The sequence below is a fragment of the Oncorhynchus keta genome, chromosome 20, assembly GCF_023373465.1.
Source record: "Oncorhynchus keta strain PuntledgeMale-10-30-2019 chromosome 20, Oket_V2, whole genome shotgun sequence".
NCBI lineage: Eukaryota > Metazoa > Chordata > Actinopteri > Salmoniformes > Salmonidae > Oncorhynchus > Oncorhynchus keta.
This window is the reverse complement of record NC_068440.1, coordinates 14,777,646-14,798,954: the sequence shown is the minus strand read 5'-3', so window position 1 is coordinate 14,798,954 and position 21,309 is coordinate 14,777,646. Positions and strand designations below refer to the sequence as shown.

The 21,309-nt window shown below is 44.7% G+C and overlaps 1 protein-coding gene across 3 annotated transcripts in view; it reads left to right on the top strand.

The window, feature by feature from the left end:
• The window catches only part of LOC118399462 (CMP-N-acetylneuraminate-beta-galactosamide-alpha-2,3-sialyltransferase 1-like), a 42,771-nt gene that overhangs the window by 6,689 nt on the left and 14,773 nt on the right, over window positions 1-21,309 (top strand). Inside the window, exons 1-2 of one of the 3 annotated variants that reach the window (XM_035795563.2) lie at window positions 15,066-15,248; window positions 15,780-16,607. In XM_035795563.2, the coding sequence (XP_035651456.1) occupies window positions 16,317-16,607 (291 nt within the window). In that variant the 5' untranslated portion in view covers window positions 15,066-15,248; window positions 15,780-16,316. The other 2 variants (XM_035795562.2, XM_035795561.2) reach the window with 2 other exon arrangements.

Sequence of the window (21,309 nt, the reverse complement as noted above, 5' to 3'; positions counted from 1 at the left end):
TCATTGTAAATAAGAATTTGTTCTTAACTGACTTAGTTAAAGGTTCAATTAAAAAAATAAAATAAGCAAAGTCTGTCAGCACTCAAAGTGAATTTTGTTTTGTGAGACTAGTTCAACTCACATGGCTGTTACGTGTTTTCTAAATGGGGTGGTGACACCGATCATAAGAACGTCTATATTATGAGTCTCTAGGTTACAAGCATGACATCCATCTGATCTGAATATTGGGTGTGTTGTTGTGTACAGCAGGCTGCAAACATAACCCATCCGTTTGTGTTTGGAAGATCTGCCATGGTTTGGTTTTGTGTGGAAGAAAACAGAGCGAATGTTGAAGGATTTGGTATAATGATATTGCGGCATTGTTGTCTTTGTTCTCTATGACAAAGGACTTTTTGTATTTTCACCCCAAAAAAATTCAATAGGGTGCTTTGTGTCTGGGTCTGAATCCAGTGGCTTGGATCAGCAGCATCGCAACGTATAGGCCCCTAGGTCCTGGTCAAGGAGTGTACACTACACAAGGAATAGGGTACCATTTGGGACAGTTTTAGGTTTGAAAAAGTAGAGACGTTCAAGTAGGCTAGTTTAACTGACACCTAGTTTTAGTTTTACACTAGAACTAGATTATAATTGATTAAATGTGTTTGGCAGAGCCCCATTTCTAAAACTCTGACTATTGGGGATAAAGGATTTCAGAAGTCAGACCAAGGAAGCTGATGGTGGAATCCCTATGGGTGAAATAAAGGCGGCAACCTGAACGGATTGGTCCATTGCTGTTGCCAAGGGCCTTAGTGTTGTCGTAGATTTCCCCTGTTAAGCTGGGCTACAGCTGTGTTGGGCCCCATGGTTTGGCCCCTGGGCTGTACTACCATGTGTTTTCTCCATCTCAGACCACATACAGAGAACAAACATTCTTACCCATGAGGTTTTTGTCCCAAATGGCACTACATTCTCTATATAGTGCACTACTTTGATTATAGCCCTAACAAAAGCAGTGCACTATATAGGACATAAAGTGAAGCAATCTAGGAGAACAGAGGGTTCACTCCTTTTCATAGAAGGAGAAGAGAATGCCAACTCAGCACAGTACTTTTACTGCGCTGCCATGGAGTGGAGGTTGATGTTAACATGACTTGCTTTACAACATTTACAAGATGTACTTTGCAACATTACAAACCAATTACACGAACAACAAATGCCGAAATAAAAAAAAAGAGTTCACAAGAAAGGCATTTCACTGTACTCTTTGGTATGATTCACCCGGGGATCAAACACCTAACATTCCAATCTCAGGGCAGACACTCTAATCACAAGACCACTGAGTTGGTGCATGTTAAATTATACGTCCCAGATAATATGGGAACATGTTTTTTTTAGGGAGGTAGGAACCTATGTGAAACCAAGTAAAAATAACAATGTCAGCAACAGCATAACATACTGTACACGCAACAACCCACCAACAAAACAAAACACAGTTGGTCTTCAAAATGGAGAATAATAATGTAAGCCGTTTAGCAGACGCTTTTATCCAAAGCGACTTGCAGTCACACCACAGAGGACCACTGTAGTAAGTCAGACTCAAACAAAACAATTACAACGGTAAATCAATTCCAAACGAACACAGGCACTTTACTGCGGAGTAGAGGGGAATTGTAGCGTCTGTACATAATTGAAGAAAGGCTGCCACATATGGTGGAATTTCCTATATAGTAAACTACTTTTGACCAGAGGCCTATGGAGAATAGGGGGATATTTGGGACACGCATAGATACTATCAGTTACTCATTATGTACAGTCTCATGGTTTCACATCCTGATTAAGACTCATATTTGTAGTTTATCAGTGGACAAACTACATGACTTTATACTAACGTAATGTAATACTAGCATGCTAAACTCCCACAGACATTACACTACATACCTTTTGTTTTTGCCTCTGGGGACAATTCAGTTAGACATTTCTGTTGTTACCGAATTGCCTGTTATTAAGCAGTTAATGTATGATAAGTCTTAACTTGCTGCTCTTCTTCGTTCCTTTTTGTATGGTAGCCGATCCATTGTGAACCGCAAACTTGGTTGGAAAAAAATGAAATAAAGCAACACCACGCGGCTCAACGAACACCTCTCCCCCATGTGACCTCCTTGTTGTGTGTATGTACTGACATGTACATTACCCGTCAAACGTTTGGACACACCTACTCATTCAAAGGTTTTTCTTTCTTTTACTATTTTCTAGTTTAGTTTATTTTATTTTTACAGGGACAGTGCACATTAATCAACGTTTCAGTAAAAGTGCCGGTTTTAGCCAGCCGGCTAATTTTCAACCGCAGTCCCTGGGCAGGTTATTAAAAAAAATTACAATATAGACAATAGCACCATAGACATAGCAACATAGCAACATAGGACAAGCAAGACATAGCATACAGACAGAGCAACATAGGACAAGCAAGACGTAGCATACAGACAGAGCAACATAGAACAAAAAGCAGCAAGACAAAATTCATAAAAGCAACAAAGTGTTTCCACACCTCACAAGCTACAGACAACAGACAACATGGAAAGCGGCAACACACAGCTAGGGACCATGTTCACAAATCTGATTGACCTTTAGCCATGTCTTCAAGCATTTTGTGAAAGTGTGATATGTGGTGCAGTTATGTGTGTCTGATGGCAGTGTATTCCAGACATGGGAAGCTCTCACAGAGAATGCAGATTTACTAAAGGTGCTTTTCCTTAGGGGAACTATACAGTCACCTCTCATGGCAGACCTTGTGGATCTGCTGCCATATGTCTGGGTTTTCTGTTTAACAAAAATATTGAGTGGAGGGGGAGCCAGGCCATTAAGGATCTTGAATACAAGACATGTGTCGGTGTATTGCACAAGATTTTCCCAACTCAAGAGCTCATGTTTTTATTCTTCAATGTATACAAAATATAGAAAAACAGAAAACACTGGACAACTCTAACAGTTAATTTGGCATCGGGTCAAAAGCCTCATCTACATTTTGAATTGGCCAACAACTCTCTAAAAGTTCAGAAAGAGCAGTCTCTATTGGTGGTACTTGTTCATTCGGTTAATCTCTGGTGGTGAAGTGAGCTGTATCATAGTCCTGTCACTGCCTCACTCCCTACATTGTAGAATAATAGGGAAGACTTCAAAACTATGAAATGACACGTGTGGAATCATGTAGTGACCAGAAAAGTGTTAAACAAATCAAAATATTTTATATTTGAGATTCTTCAAAGTAGCCACCCTTTTGCCTTTGACAGCTTTGCACACTCTACGGCGTTAGTCATCACATTACTGTTTTTAAAATGGTCACTGGAAAAACTAGCTAGGCGGCCAATAGGTGCCTGAGTAGATGTCACTCCTAAACTCTGTAATTCTGCTCTTTCACATCGATTACTTGTTCTATGTGAACTTGCTCTAAACACCTCCTGCTGTGTGCTGTTGGACTCAAACAAGCTGCACCTGAACCTGGGTGAGTAATTTGAGTATCTGTCATAGCTGTATTAGCTATGAGGGGTGAGTGAGTGAGTGAGTGAGTGAGTGAGTGAGTGAGTGAGTGAGTGAGTGAGTGAGTGAGTGAGTGAGTGAGTGAGTGAGTGAGTGAGTAAATGTAATCTGTTATAATCAAATCATATCAAATTTGATTGGTCGCATACACATATTTAGCAGATGTTACTGCGGGTGTAGCAGATGCATGTGTTCCTAGCTCCAACAGTGCAGTAGTATGTAACAATTCACAACAATACACACATCTAAAAGTAAAGAAATGGAATTAAGAAATATATAAATATTAGGATGAGCAATGTCGGAGTGGCATTGACTAAAATACAGTAGAATAGAATAGAGTATATACACATGAGATGAGTAAAGTATGTAAACATTATTAAAGTGACTAGTGTTCCATTATTAAAGTGACAAGTGATTCTATGTATACAGGGCAGCAGCCTCTAAGGTGCAGGGTTGAGTAACTGGGTGGTAGCCAGCTAGTGATGGCTATTTAAAATTCTTATGGCCTTGAGATAGAAGCTGCTATTTTTCAGTCTCTCGGTCCCAGCTTTGATGCACCTGTTCTGACCTTGCCTTCTGGATGGTAGCGGGGTGAACAGGCCGCGGCTCGGGTGGTTTATGTCCTTGATGATCTTTTTGGCCTTCCTGTGACATCGGGTGATGTATGTGTCCTGGAAGGCAGGCAGTGTGCACCCAGTGATGCTTTGGGCAGTTACTAGTTACCTGTCCTAAATTGTAACCAGTAGCATATCTTTTGGATTACCCAAACTCAGTAGCGTAATCAGATTACTTTGTTACTTTTTACTTTCCCCTTAAGAGGGATTAGAAAATACAATATTACCAATTGTCAACATCCATTGCAAGATAAATCTACAGTGCCTTGCGAAAGTATTCGGCCCCCTTGAACTTTGCGACCTTTTGCCACATTTCAGGCTTCAAACATAAAGATATAAAACTGTATTTTTTTGTGAAGAATCAACAACAAGTGGGACACAATCATGAAGTGGAACGACATTTATTGGATATTTCAAACTTGTTGTTGATTCTTCACAAAAAAATACAGTTTTATATCTTTATGTTTGAAGCCTGAAATGTGGCAAAAGGTCGCAAAGTTCAAGGGGGCCGAATACTTTCGCAAGGCACTGTATGTCAGAGTTTACATAGCTGGCCTTAAATGGATGTTGCATTTAAATTTTAAATGTTTTATTTTACCTTTTATTTAACCAGGTAGGCCAGTTGAGAACAAGTTCTCATTTACAACTGCGACCTGGCCAAGATAAAGCAAAGCAGTGTGACAAAAACAACAACACAGATTTACACATGGAGTAAACAAACGTACAGTCAATAACACAATAGAAAAATATATGTACAGTGTGTGCAAATGTAGTAAGGTTAGGGAGGTAAGGCAATAAATATCATATCAAATTGATTTATATAGCCCTTCTTACATCAGCTGAAATCTCAAAGTGCTGTACAGAAACCCAGCCTAAAACCCCAAACAGCAAGCGATGCAGGTGTAGAAGCACGGTGGCTAGGAAAAACTCCCTAGAAAGGCCAAAACCTAGGATGAAACCTAGAGAGGAACCAGGCTATGAGGGGTGGCCAGTCCTCTTCTGGCTGCGCCGGGTGTAGATTATAACAGAACATTACCAAGATGTTCAAATGTTCATAAATGACCAGCATGGTCAAATAATAATAATCACAGTAGTTGTCGACGGTGCAGCAAGTCAGCAGCTCAGGAGTAAATGTCAGTTGGCTTTTCATTGCCGATCATTAAGAGTATCTCTAGAGCTCCTGCTGTCTCAAGACAGTTGAAAACAGCAGGTCTGGGACAGGTAGCACCTCCGGTAAACAGGTCAGGGTTCCATAGCCGCAGGCCGAACAGTTGAAATTGGAGCAGCAGCACGGCCAGGTTGACTGGGGACAGCAAGGAGTCATCATGCCAGGTAGTCCTGAGGCATGGTCCTAGGGCTCAGGTCCTCCGAGAGAGAGAAAGAAAGAGATAATTAGAGAGAGCGTACTTAAATTCACAGGACACCGGATAAGACAGGAGAAGTACTCCAGATATACCAGACTGACCCTAGCCCCCTGACACATAAACTACTGCGGCATAAAAACTGGAGGCTGAGACAGGAAGGGTCAGGAGACACTGTGGCCCCATCCGATGATATCCCCGTACAGGGCCAAATAGGAAGGATATAACCCGATCCACTTTGCCAAAGCACAGCCCCCACACAGCTAGAGGGATATCTTCAACCACCAACTTACCATCCTGAGACAAACCAATGGGGGGCGCCAACCCAGACAGGAAGATCACATCAGTGACTCAACCCACTCAAGTGACGCACCCCTCCTAGGGACAGCATGAAAGAGCACCAAAGAAATGTTGGATTGTTCTTATTTCCCGCAATAAGTTGGAAAAATAGGATGATCGAGCAGCAGTGAGGGCTCTTCGATACTGCACGATACTGTATTTCCAAGCTAGTCGGAGGACTTCCAGTTTGGCCATTTCCGTTCCAATTTTCTGGAAGCTTGCTTCAGAGCTTGGATATTTTCTGTATACCAGGGAGCTAGTTTCTTATGACAAATGTTTTTTGTTTTTAGGGGTTCAACTGCATCTAGGGTATTGCGCAAGGTTAAATTGAGTTCCTCAGTTAGGTGGTTAACTGATTTTTGTCCTCTGACGTCATTGGGTAGGCAGAGGGAGTCTGCCATAGTAGACCATAGTGGTGAACTAATTACAATTTAGCATTAACACTGGAGTGATAGATGTGCAGATGATGATGTGCAAGTAGAGATACTTGGGTGCAAAAGAGCAACAACAAAAAAAGAACAGTATGAGGATGAGGTAGTTAGGTGTGCTATTTACAGATGGGCTGTGTACAGGTACAGTGATCAGTAAGCTGCTCTGTCAGCTGGTGCTTAAAGTTAGTGAGGGTGATACGAGTCTCCGGCTTCAGTAATTTTTGCAATTTGTTCCAGCTATTGGCAGCAGAGAACTGGAAGGAAAGGCGGCCAAAGGAATTGTTGGCTTTGGGGGTGACCAGTGAAATATACCTGCTGGAGCACGTGCTACGGGTGGGTGTTGCTATGGTTAACAGTGAGCTGAGATAAGGCAGGGCTTTACCTAGCAAAGTTTTATAGATTACCTGTAGCCAGTGGGTTTGGCGATGAATATGAAGCGAGGGCCAGCCAACGAGAGCATACAGGTCGCAGTGGTGGGTAGTATATGGGGCTTTGATGATAAAACGGATGGTAATGTGATAGACTACATCCAATTTGCTGAGTGGAGTGTTGGAGGCTATTTTGTAAATGACATCGCCGAAGTCAAGGATCGGTAGGATAGTCAGTTTTAACGAGGGTATGTTTGGCAGCATGAGTGAAGGAGGCTTTGTTGCGAAATAGGAAGCCGATACTAGATTTAATTTTGGATTGGAGATGCTTAATGTGAGTCTGGAAGGAGAGTTTACAGTCTAACCAGACACCTATGTATTTGTAGTTGTACACATATTCTAAGTCAGAACCGTCCAGAGTAGTGATGCTAGGCGGTTGGGCAGGTGTGGGCAGCAATCGGTTGAAGAGCGTGTACTTAGTTTTTATTTCATTTAAGAGCCGTTTGAAGCCACAGAAGGAGTGTTGTATGGCATTGAATATCGTTTGGAGGTTTGTTAACAGTGTCCAAGAAAGGGCCAGATGTATACAGAATGGTGTCGTCTGCGTAGAGGTGGATCAGAGAATCACCAGCAGCAAGAGCGCCATCATTGATATATACAGAGAAAAGAGTCGGCCAGAGAATTTAATCCCCATAGAGACTGCAAAACGTCCAGACAACAGACCCTCCGATTTGACACATTGAACTCTATCTGAGAAGTCGTTGGTGAACCAGGCGAGGAAGTCATTTGAGAAATCAAGGCTATTGAGTCTGCCGATATGAATGTGGTGGTTGACAGAGTCGAAAGCCTTGGCCAAGTCGATGAAAACGGCTGCACAGTACTGTCTTTTATCTATGGCGGTTATGATATTGTTTAGGACCTTGAGCGTGGTCTGTAACAGTTTGGGGATGACCACGCAGCTTTCCAATCTTTAGGGATCTCAGATGATACGAAAGAGAGGTTGAACAGGCTAGTAATGAGGGTTGCAACAATTTCGGTGGATACTTTTGGAAAGAGAGGGTCCAGATTGTCTAGCCCAGCTGATTTGTAGGGATCCAGATTTTGCAGCTCTTTCAGAACATCAGCTGTCTGGATTTGGGTGAAGGAGAAGCGGGGGGCAAGTTGCTGCGGGTGGTGCAGAGCTGTTGGCCGAGGTTGGGGTAGCCAGGTGGAAAGCATGGCCAGCCGTAGATAAATGCTTCTTGAAATTCTCGATTATCATAGATTTATCAGTGGTGACAGTGTTTCCTAGCCTCAGTGCAGTTGGCAGCTGGGAAGAGGTGCTCTTGTTCTCCATGGACTTTACAGTGTCCCAAAACATTTTGGAATTAGTGCCACAGGATGCAAATTTCTGTTTCAAAAAGCTAGCCTTAGCTTTCCTAACTGACTGTGTATATTGATTCCTGACTACCCTGCAAAGTTGCATATTGATTGCATTAATAGGTCATGTAGGCTTCTCACCCATTACTTTCTACTTCAATACAGATAATAAAACAAGTAGGCTGTATATTTACATTTAAAACCAGTCTGTCCGATTTCCAGTCATTCCAATTAATTAAATGCCCCTTCATCATCAAGAATATGACTTTGAAATATGGAAATGTAGATTATTCTAATTGTTAATACCTGAAAATAACCCCAAATCTAAGGATTTATTAGCTTATGTTTTTGTCATGGAAGAATGATTGGGCTCATTGCTTCAAAACATGGTTGAAAAAGAAATGCTGCTCTCTTGGATTGGCATTTTCTGAGCACTACTGAAAAGTGCTATTTGCATGACCTGAAAAATGAATGCATATGCTGCATTTAGGCCTATTATTTATGTTTTTGTTGGTGACACCATAGAATTAGGAATTAGAATGCCTAATATAATAGGATCTCTATGGTTGATACTTTGATATCTCAATAATATGCAGATGTGGAAGTCTATCAAAAGTGCGTATGTATGGAGCACAGTACCAAAGAGGAGTTTACAACATTTACATTACATTACAAGTGCTAGTGTTGGTTAAGGTTAACAAAAAAGCAATCTTTATTTATTTATTTATTACCTGAGAGGAACTTCCTCAAACTTTTACTCCATAGGCTGGGATCTGCACTATGCAGCTTTTGCAAGAGCTCATTTTTCACTGGGTGTCCACGGGTCGTAAAAACAATGATTGATTGGCAATTTAGCCTACGCTTCTTCAATTCAACCATTATTGGAGTAAAATACACCTATACATTTGTGAACAAATTCTACCTTTAACTAATAACGAGGAGAGTTAAAATCAATAATCAATCAATGTATTACTTTTATTAAAAACGTATCGTAATAAGGAGGCTGGTCACCCCACCCACGCAGGTGAGATGGAGTGAGAGCGTCCTGTACAGAGAGAACAGGATAATTTATATAGTCAAGCTACACAATGCAAGCATATGCAAAACATGTGACACTATGTATCTGTATGTTTGAAAAGGTGAAAAGATGGCCTCAGTCTGTTACAACTGAGTGAGGACAATAGGGGCCAGAATAACCGGAAGTCACTCAAGACATACTTCCCCTAACAGTAGATCAACAGTTCCCCCAAGGATGGACAAGCAAGTGCCTTTGACTGTCGGCCCAGATTATGTATGGTCGTACTGGTCTCTCTCTCTCACACACACACACACACAAACACACACACACACACACACACACACACACGCACACGCACACGCACACGCACACACACGGTGGTGTGTGTGTGTGATGTGGTTCAACATCCCAGCTATGCCAAGTTCTGCCAACACCAAGCATACTTTCCGGGCAAATCCACATCGAATTTTGATGTTGATGTCAGCAAATGTAATTTCAACATGATTTAAACTAACCTTTTAAATGATGTTGACCTGGGGTTTTAATCTGGTTAAAGTGACAAATAAACTGTGTATATTCGAGGTTATCGTCAGTCTGATGAAAATAACATTTATTTTTTTCCCTGTCGGAAAAGACTGTTGACTACCACTCTCGAAAATGAGAGGTGTTCTCTATTCCCCTCCCTCCCAAAGATTAATCGGAAACATCCATCTTATCCTGTGTCTAAGCTGCGTCTCAAATGGCACCATATTCCCGATATAGTGCTCTACTTTTGACCAGGGCCCATAGTGGTGTACAATAAGGAATAGGGTGCCATTTGGAATGCAAGCCTAGATAACATGTTTGGGAGGCAGCCATCTTGCTTGGTCTAAAAGCTTTAACTTTGGGAAATGCTTATCATTCCTCAAACTGACCAAATTTGAATTTTCTATCAAAGTAACATTTTGATGGGATGTAAAAACAACCTGATCAAAGTCTTGTAAATGACTGTAAGAGAAACTCATAAATCTGAATGTAATTTCCATGAGTGAGGAAACTCACTACATAGTATGTAATGTGTTTAATAGCTTTATGTTTTGGTGGGGGTTATTTTTTGTACACTACCGATGTGCTGTCAGACAAGTAATAAAAAAGAGATTCAAGGGCTCATCTCTGCAAAAGTTTGAGACATGAAATTGCTCACAGGAAGCATGAGAGAAAAAACTATCTCTCAAAACACAATCCAGAGCACTTTTCTGTTGCTCCATCCTGTAAAGTTGATGACTTGTATAAGCCTGAGATTAGAGAAAGAACCTCTAGAACTCCTCAGCCTTCACAGCTTTCCCTCTCTCTCGCTCCCTCCCTCCCTCGCTCGCTCCCTCCCGCGCTCTCTCTCTCTCGCTCTCTCGCTCTCTCGCTCTCTCGCTCGCTCCCTCTCGCTTGCTCCCTCCCGCTCTCTCCCTCCTCCCCCTCCCCCTCCCTCTCCCTTCCTCCCTCCCTCCCTCTCCCTCCCTCCCTCCCTCCCTCCCTCCCTCCCTCCCTCCCTCCCTCCCTCCCTCCCCTCCCCCTCCCTCCCTCCCCCTCCCCCCTCTGTCTCTCTTCCAGCTCTCCCTCCCCCTCTCTCTCCCTCCAGCTCTCCCTCTCTCTCCCTCCCTCCCTCCATCTCCCCCCGCTCTCCCTTTCTTCCTCCCTCTCCCCTCCGTTCCTTCCTCCTTCATGCTCTGAAGTTTAGGCCACAGATGCTCTGTTGTTTCAGCTTTGGGAACTTTGATCAATCCAAAACTGCCGACCTCCAGCAGGACAAGGTCAGGAAACTAGACGACACACACCATTGTCAAACACAGCCAGCCACCATCTGTTATAGCATACAGTCTGTTCAGTCTGTCATCTACGGTACCTGGCCTTATGCCTCCAAGGACTCCCTGAGTTTAATACACCACCTCTCACATTAATGTGTCCATTAACCCCACCACACACACACACACACACACACACACACACACACACACACACACACACACACACACACACACACACACACACACACACACACACACACACACACACACACACACATATTTCCTACAAAGTCTCGTTTAATCCTTAGGTGGATATGCGCTGAGGCCTGCAGTTCAGCTGTGATTGTCAAATCAAATGTTATTGGTCGCATACACATGTTTAGCAGATGTTATTGCGGGTGTAGCGAAATGGTTGTGTCCTATCTCCAACAGTGCAGTACTATCTAACAATTCACAACAAATCTAAAAGTAAAATAATGGAATTAAGAAATACAGAAATATTAAGGGCGAGCAATTTCAGAGTCCGAATTATAAATATATAGTATATACACACAGTTAACAGTATATATGTGATGGGATGTATAGACATTATGGACCAAATGTAGATAGAATATATACTATACCTGAAGAATACATAGTTTGGAATAGTATATGAACAGCAACAGTTGAATAGGATGGCATTGACTAGAATACAGTATAAACCTACGAAATTAGTAAAACAGTATGTAAACATTATTCAAGTGACCAGTGTTCCATATCTATAGGACAGCATAGGACAGTACATAGGACAGCAGCCTCTAAAGTTCAGGGTTGAGTGACCGGGTGGAAGCTGGCTAGTGACAGTGACTAAGTTCAGGGCAGGGTACTGGGTGGAGGCCGCCTGGTAATGGCTATTTAATATTCTGATGGCCTTGAGATAGAAGCTGTTTTTCAGTTTCTCGCTCCCAACTTTGATGCACCTGTACTGACCTCATGATAGCGAGGTGAACAGGCCATGGCTCGGGTGGTTGAGGTGATGATCTTCCTGTGACACCGGATACTGTAGATGTCCTTCAGGGCAGGCAGGGTGCTCCCGGTGATGCGTTGTAGCCGTACCAGGTGGTGATACAGCCTGACAGGATGCTCTCAATGGTGTAAAAATGTGTGAGGGTCTTAGGGCCCAAGCCAAATTTCTTCAGCCTCCTGAGGTTGAAGAGGCACTGTTGCGTCTTCTTCACCACACTGTCTGTGTGGGTGGACAATTTCAGATTGTCAGTGATTTGTACGCCGAGGGACTTGAAGCTTTTCACCTTCTCCACTGCAGCCCTGTCAATGTGGATGGGGGCGTTCTTCCCCTGCTGTCTCCTGAAGTCAGCTCCTGTTTTGTTGATGTTGAGGAAGAGGTTATTTTCCTGGCACCACTCCACCAGGGCTATCACCTCTTCCATGTATGCTGTCTCGTCGTTGTTGGTAATAAGGCCTACTACTGTTGTATCGTCTGCAAACTTGATGATTGCGATGGAGGCATGCGTGGCCACACAGTTATGGGTGAACAGGGAGTACAGGAGGGGGCTGAGCATGCACTCTTGTGGAGCCCCTGTGTTGAGGATCAGCGTAGTGTAGGTGTGGTTTCCTACCTTCAACACCTGGGGGGGCGGCACATCAGGAAGTCCAGGACACAGTTGCACAGGGATGGGTTCAGACCCATGGCCCCGAGCTTAATGATGAGCTTGGAGGGTACTATGGTGTTGAAGGCTGAACTGTAGTCAATGAACATCATTTTTACATAGGTATTCCTCTTGTCCAGATGGGATAGGGCAGCGTGCATTGCGATGGCATATGCATAATCCGTGGATCTATTGGGGCTGTATGCAAATTGCAGTGGGTCTAGGGTGTCGGGTAAGGTGGAGGTGACTAGCCTCTCAAAGCACTTCATGATGACAGAAGTGAGTGCTAAGTCGCGATAGTCATTTAGTTCAGTTACTTTATGAGAGTGTGATGTTTTTCTCAGACTAACCCATCCACAGAGCAATCACGATCCCTCCCACACAGCCCCAAGGATACCTGAGGATATAGTGCCTGATCAAGGTCCCTAGTTCACTTCGAGGATCTGGAGGGCGTTCATGAAACGTCTGGAGGTCTCGATCAGCCTTACCTTGGAGTTTAATCCCAAGAGTAATGGGCAGGTGGAGAGAGTGAACCAGGATGTGGGCAGGTTTCTGCGGTCTTATTGCCAGGACCGGCCGGGGAGTGGGCAGAGTTTGTGCCCTGGGCCGAGATGGCTCAGAATTCACTCCGCCACTCCTCCACTAACCTCTCCCCACTCCAGTGCGTACTGGGGTACCAGCCGGTTCTGGCGCCTTGGCATCAGAGTCAGACCGAGGCTCCTGCAGTGGACGACTGGTTCAGGCGCGTGGAGGAGACATGGGATGCCACCCAGAAAATCAGCGTAGACTCACACCGTAGTGAGGCCCCTGTGCGGACCAGGTCTGGCTCTAGACCCGAAACCTGCCCCTCCGCCTGCCCTGCCGGATGCTGAGCCCACGGTTTGTGGGGCCATTTAAAGGCCGGAAGTGAGTGAACGAGGTTGGTTACAGGTTACAGCTTCCCCCCAATTACTATATTAACCCCTCGTTCCATGTGTCTCTCCTCGGGCCGGTGGTGGCTGGCCCGTTCCAGGAGTCTGAGGTGCGGGAGGTTCCTCCGCCTCCTCTGGACAACGAGGGGACCCCAGCGTACTCCGTTCGCTCCATACTGGATTCGAGGCGTCGGGCGAGGGGCCTTCAGTACCTTGTGGAGTGGGAGGGGTACGGTCCGGAGGAGAGGTGCTGGGTTCCGGTGGAGGACATGTTGGACCTTTCAATGCTGCGGGAGTTCCACCGTCTCCGGCTGGATCGCAGGGAGGGGGTACTGTCACGACTCCCGCCGAAGTCGGCTCCTCTCCTTGTTCGGGCGGCGCTCGGTGGTCGACGTCACCGGTCTTCTAGCCATCGCCGCTCCACCTTTCATTTTCCATTTGTTTTCCCGCACACCTGGTTTGCATCCCCTCATCACTCTACGTGTATATTATCCTCTGTTCCCCCCATGTCTGTGTGTGTAATTGTTCGTTACGTTTATTTGTGTGATGTGTCAGACTGTTTTTATCCGGGTATTGTTTTGAACACGTGGTATTGTATTGTTGTACATTCTTTTGTGTGACTAAGTGCGCTATTCGCTTTTGCCTTTGGCTGGAGTGTTGTGGCACGCTGTTGCGTCCGACTGTTTTGCTTCTGCCAATTACAGTGTGCCTGTTCACTCATCTCTGCTCTCCTGCACCTGACTCCAGTTGACCAGTTGCGCACACAGCCTGACACCCAGACACCCTTCACCACCACTGGCCCCCCGTCTCTCCCTGCAGGGCAGACCCAGGGTTTCCTGGTCGATTCCTCATTTCACGAGTTTAAGGACCAGATTTGAAATGGGTTTAGAATATTTATTAAGGAAATGGAATGGATGTGAGAATGAGGATTCAGTGGGGAAATGAAAATGAACTGGATGAAGTCGAGGGCTGCAGATGAAGGATCCAGAGGGGCTGCTTGGAGTCTCAGGTTGACATCACTGTCAGGCCGTGGTAGTTAGGCTGGTGTGGTAAACGCAACATAAGTAAAATGAGAAAGGAGGTGGGGAAAGGGGGGAGGAGGGATGTGACACAAAACAGGAGGAATAACTCGTCAGATTAAAGTAGGATGGTAGTGGTGATTCATTCTTAAAGGTCTAAGCCGTTGGGGGGGCTTTACTACTACTACTTTACTACTATCTAGGAGATATAAGAAATCTCAGGAAAATAGTTTCCTTTTTTTATATACACATATTTAACCCCTTTTTGGGGTTGGCACAAAACTACCTTCATACTTCTGTACCAGTTCCTTTCAGAGTCCCGTGACACTTGTGGGGGTTGTAGAGCATCTCCGTGTCCATAGAGTAATAGTTTGTAGGTCAACCTGTACGGACGTCACAGACTTTTTTTGTGAGAAGACTGATTTTGGGGACGTCTCATAGTCTGACAAACACCAGTCTAGCTCTGCTAGACATCTCTATCTTAAATTGACGGATTTTGTTATTATGTTACTTAGATTCAAATCAAAATGTATTTGTCACATGCGCCGAATACAACAGGTGTTTCACCTTACCGTGAAATGCTTACTTTCAAGCTCTTAACCAATGGGGGGGGGGTCAATGATATAGTCCGGGTGGCCATTTGATAAATTGTTCTGCAGTCTTATAGTTTGGGAGTAGAAGATTGCACCAGTGCGACAATCGACTCTAGGGGCTTAAGGAAAGTGAGAATAGGTATTGAGGCAGATTAGCAGTTAGTAGCAGCTGGAACTTGTTTGAGGAGTTACGTTCAAGACAACTAGTTTAGTGTTGCAAACGGTCTTTGAGGCTGATTGGCAATAGTTAGCAGCTACTGCTTGTTAAATTGCTAGGAAGCTGCATTCAAGACAACTAGTTAAGTGTTACATTCAAGTCTGTTCCTTTCTCTTGCATTTTTGTTCATTCTTGACACCATCAAAAAAACACCCCCAACCTCTGGTGTCTTGTGTCCTTTTTGAGATCTATGCTAGATTGACATGCCACAGATTGTAAAGAGAAAAAAGGTGAAGTTAGTATGTTTGTGTGCTAAATCCTAATTTTATCACCTTGGCCTATAATTTGACAAGAGCATTTTCGGTGTGGAGAATGGCCATAGACTTGCCTTGGCTGAATGTGAACAATACTGTGAAATGTTCTGTGTTTCTGTGCATTTAACAGTAAACCCAGACCTTTCTGCTGGATGGTGGAGCTCTGATGTCCTTTCATGTAGAAATAGATCCCAGGGGGTCTTCCTGCTTTTCTGTTTTTAGTATAAAGCTAGAGTTGGTTCTGGGAATACTGAAAGTTGAAAGCTGTTGAAGGGAAATGTTTTTATCACATATGATCAGTCATTTACTCGGCGGTGTTTGTATTTGCATTCATGTCTCTTGTTTGTTTGCTGTCTAGGGAAATGATTGACTGGACAGGCAGTGAATGCTAGACGCACAAGTCACTGACCTCACACTGTCAACCGCAGAAGAGCAGCTGGATGCAGTTACTCGGCCATCGTTAAGTTGACAGGACCATCCTGGATTGTGGACCACCGTTTAACTACGGTGTTATTGTTCAGCAGACGTGTCATGGACATACACAAGGATTCCTCATCTATGTGATCTTTGTCTGACTGAACATTTTTTCTACAGAATGCCAAGGCTTTCCCTTTAAAATATAAGGAACTAGTATTCTGGTCAGCGTTTTCCTCTGAGATGTTGTTGTTTTCCAACAGAGTGAAGAGGAGCCTGTAATTGTGATGAGGAAGACAGGGACTGTTTCTGTTCATCAGAGGAACCCGGCATTCAGCCTGTTAGAGCAACGAAATCTCCAGAGGAGGAAATATTCTCAGACATCACTTGGAAATTGGAATTTTCAATAAGTTTTTCTCTGTTTTTCCCTTCCCTTCCTTCCACCTCCCAGACAACTAAGTGTATAATCTACCACTACACCATGTCTCTATCGAAGTGGAGGAAGATCAGGGCATTTACTGTGTTTTCATGCATTGTAACTTTCACCACGTTCCTCTTCAGTTACACGTTGAGAGATCCCTCTCTGTACTTCTTCAAATACGCCATCCGCAAATCGGACAGCTTCTTCTCTAAGGGCCAGTGTGGCTGTCGACAGTGTATGACCGAGCTGGAGGACGACCCCTGGTTCACTGAGAGGTTCAACCTGTCTGTCCAACCTCTGATGTCTAGGAGGAACAGCCTGCTGACTGACGACACATACCGCTGGTGGCAGGTGAGATGTTACCACTGCTAGGGTTAGGATTGAACTGGGATGTGGACATGAAGCTAGGGTTAGGATTGAACTGGGATGTGGACATGAAGCTAGGGTTAGTTTGAACCAGGATGTGGACATGAAGCTAGGGTTAGGATTGAACTGGGATGTGGACATGAAGCTAGGGTTAGGATTGAACTGGGATGTGGACATGAAGCTAGGGTTAGTTTGAACTGGGATGTGGACATGAAGCTAGGGTTAGTTTGAACTGGGATGTGGACATGAAGCTAGGGTTAGGATTGAACTGGGATGTGGACATGAAGCTAGGGTTAGTTTGAACTGGGATGTGGACATGAAGCTAGGGTTAGTTTGAACTGGGATGTGGACATGAAGCTAGGGTTAGGATTGAACTGGGATGTGGACATGAAGCTAGGGTTAGGATTGAACTGGGATGTGGACATGAAGCTAGGGTTAGTTTGAACCAGGATGTGGACATGAAGCTAGGGTTAGGATTGAACTGGGATGTGGACATGAAGCTAGGGTTAGGATTGAACTGGGATGTGGACATGAAGCTAGGGTTAGTTTGAACCAGGATGTGGACATGAAGCTAGGGTTAGGATTGAACTGGGATGTGGACATGAAGCTAGGGTTAGTTTGAACCAGGATGTGGACATGAAGCTAGGGTTAGGATTGAACTGGGATGTGGACATGAAGCTAGGGTTAGTTTGAACTGGGATGTGGACATGAAGCTAGGGTTAGGATTGAACTGGGATGTGGACATGAAGCTAGGGTTAGGATTGAACTGGGATGTGGACATGAAGCTAGGGTTAGGATTGAACTGGGATGTGGACATGAAGCTAGGGTTAGGATTGAACTGGGATGTGGACATGAAGCTAGGGTTAGGATTGAACTGGGATGTGGACATGAAGCTAGGGTTAGGATTGAACTGGGATGTGGACATGAAGCTAGGGTTAGTTTGAACCAGGATGTGGACATGAAGCTAGGGTTAGTTTGAACTGGGATGTGGACATGAAGCTAGGGTTAGGATTGAACTGGGATGTGGACATGAAGCTAGGGTTAGGATTGAACTGGGATGTGGACATGAAGCTAGGGTTAGGATTGAACTGGGATGTGGACATGAAGCTAGGGTTAGTTTGAACCAGGATGTGGACATGAAGCTAGGGTTAGGATTGAACTGGGATGTGGACATGAAGCTAGGGTTAGGATTGAACTGGGATGTGGACATGAAGCTAGGGTTAGGATTGAACTGGGATGTGGACATGAAGCTAGGGTTAGTTTGAACCAGGATGTGGACATGAAGCTAGGGTTAGGATTGAACTGGGATGTGGACATGAAGCTAGGGTTAGGATTGAACTGGGATGTGGACATGAAGCTAGGGTTAGGATTGAACTGGGATGTGGACATGAAGCTAGGGTTAGGATTGAACTGGGATGTGGACATGAAGCTAGGGTTAGGATTGAACTGGGATGTGGACATGAAGCTAGGGTTAGTTTGAACCAGGATGTGGACATGAAGCTAGGGTTAGTTTGAACTGGGATGTGGACATGAAGCTAGGGTTAGGATTGAACTGGGATGTGGACATGAAGCTAGGGTTAGGATTGAACTGGGATGTGGACATGAAGCTAGGGTTAGGGTTAAACCAGGATGTGGACATGAAGCTAGGGTTAGTTTGAACCAGGATGTGGACATGAAGCTTGGGTTGGGGTTGTGCTAGGGTTAGGGTTGAATTGGGATGTGGACTTGAAGCTAGGGTTAGTTTGAACCAGGATGTGGACATGAAGCTAGGGTTATTTTGAACCAGGATGTGGACATGAAGCTAGGGTTAGGACTGAACTGGGATGTGGACATGAAGCTAGGATTAGTTTGAACCAGGATGTGGACATGAAGCTAGGGTTGGGGTTGTGCTAGGGTTAGGGTTGAATTGGGATGTGGACCCATAAGCTAGGGTTAGTTTGAACCAGGATGTGGGCATAAAGCTAGGGTTAGTTTGAACCAGGATGTGGACATGAAGCTAGGGTTAGGGTTGAAGCAGGATGTGGACATGAAGCTAGGGTTAGGGTTGAACCAGGATGTGGACATGAAGCTAGGGTTAGGGTTGAACCAAGATGTAGACATGAAGCTAGGGTTAGGGTTAGGGCTGAAACAGGATGTAGACATGAAGCTAGGGTTAGGGCTGAATCAGGATGTGGACATAAAGCTAGGGTTAGTTTGAACCAGGATGTGGACATGAAGCTAGGTTTAGGGTTGAAGCAGGATGTGGACATGAAGCTAGGGTTAGGGTTGAACCAGGATGTGGACATGAAGCTAGGGTTAGGGTTGAACCAAGATGTAGACATGAAGCTAGGGTTAGGGTTAGGGCTGAAACAGGATGTAGACATGAAGCTAGGGTTAGGGCTGAATCAGGATGTGGACATAAAGCTAGGGTTAGTTTGAACCAGGATGTGGACATGAAGCTAGGGTTAGGGTTGAACCAAGATGTAGACATGAAGCTAGGGTTAGGGTTAGGGCTGAACCAGGATGTAGACATGAAGCTAGTGTTAGGGTTGAACCAGGATGTGGACATGAAGCTAGGGTTAGTTTGAACCAGGATGTGGACATGAAGCTAGGGTTAGGGTTGAACCAGGATGTGGACTTGAAGCTAGGGTTAGGGCTGACCCAGGATGTGGACATGAAGCTAGGGTTAGGTTTGAACCAGGATGTGGGCATGAAGCTAGGGTTAGGGTTGAACCAGGATGTGGACATGAAGCTAGGGTTAGTTTGAACCAGGATGTGGACATGAAGCTAGGGTTAGGGTTGAACCAGGATGTGGACATGAAGTTAGGGTTAGGGTTAGGGCTGAACCAGAGTGTGGACATGAAGTTAGGTTTAGTTTGAACCAGGATGTGGACATGAACTTAGGGTTAGTGCTGAACCAGGATATGGACATGACGTTAGGGTTAGGGTTGAAGCAGGATGTGGACATGAAGCTAGGGTTAGGGTTAGGGCCGAACTAGCATGTGGACATGAAGCTAGGGTTGAGGTTAGGGTTAAACCGGGATGTGAACATGAAGCTAGGGTTGAGGTTAGGGTTAAACCGGGATGTGGACATGAAGCTAGGCATGAGTTTAGGGTTAAACCGGGATGTGGACATGAAGCTAGGCATGAGGTTAGGGTTAAACCGGGATGTGGACATGAAGCTAGGCATGAGTTTAGGGTTAAACCGGGATGTGGACATGAAGCTAGGCATGAGGTTAGGGTTAAATCGGGATGTGGACATGAAGCTAGGCATGAGTTTAGGGTTAAACCGGGATGTGGACATGAAGCTAGGCATGAGGTTAGGGAGGTTAAACCGGGATGTGGACATGAAGTTAGGCATGAGGTTAGGGTTAAACCGGGATGTGGACATGAAGCTAGGCATGAGGTTAGGGTTAAACCGGGATGTGGACATGAAGCTAGGCATGAGGTTAGGGTTAAACCGGGATGTGGACATGAAGCTAGGCATGAGGTTAGGGTTAAACCGGGATGTGGACATGAAGCTAGGCATGAGGTTAGGGTTAAACCGGGATGTGGACATGAAGCTAGGCATGAGGTTAGGGTTAAACCGGGATGTGGACATGAAGCTAGGCATGAGGTTAGGGTTAAACCGGGATGTGGACATGAAGCTAGGCATGAGGTTAGGGTTAAACCGGGATGTGGACATGAAGCTAGGCATGAGGTTAGGGTTAAACCGGGATGTGGACATGAAGTTAGGCATGAGGTTAGGGTTAAACCGGGATGTGGACATGAAGCTAGGCATGAGGTTAGGGTTAAACCGGGATGTGGACATGAAGCTCGGCATGAGGTTAGGGTTAAACCGGGATGTGGACATGAAGTTAGGCATGAGGTTAGGGTTAAACCGGGATGTGGACATGAAGCTAGGCATGAGGTTAGGGTTAAACCGGGATGTGGACATGAAGCTAGGGTTAGAGAGTTTGGATTAGTCCACCCTCTGATGACCTGGAGGAACAGTCTGCTGGATGATGACACGTACAGGTGATGTCAGGTTCTGAGACTTACAGGTTAATAACCACACAGGTGAGTTTGGTTCAGTCACATCAGGTTAACCGTCCTAATGATAATCAGGACAAGGAAGAAAACATTGTTTCCATGACGACGTTATTAATGATACTGTACGTACCAATGCCCATGAACGATACCATCTCCTAGTCAGCTATACTTTGAGGTGGTTAATTTCTAAGATTCCACCAGATATAACTGAATGACTACTTAATGAATACCATTCAACACTACTAGAGAAGTCTAGATCCAATAAACTGAGGGGAAAAAACGTTACACGTCAGTATTTCAGAGACGAGAGATATTCTACTTTTGAACCTTATCCGTGGCCATATTGAGTTCAAAGCGTAGGCCGATGGTATGTTGAGCTCTAAATTATTCTGGCCTCAACCCTGCATCACAATTTGTCAGTTTATTCTTGGTTTTTCTATAGCAAGGTCACGTACAATGAAGAATGAGCTGCCGATCACTTAGGAACAGCCCGGTTACAACAGTCAAATGGTACGCCGTTGTTCGGTTTAATTCAAATATCAAAAGTCCATTCACCCTTCTTAGAAGTCAGTTAGGAACACTTTCTTGTAAATTAGAATTGATCCTGGGGCTATTACCAGTGGCTGCCACCATCGTGACTCCATTAAATGAAATACGGAGATACACGTTGGAGGTG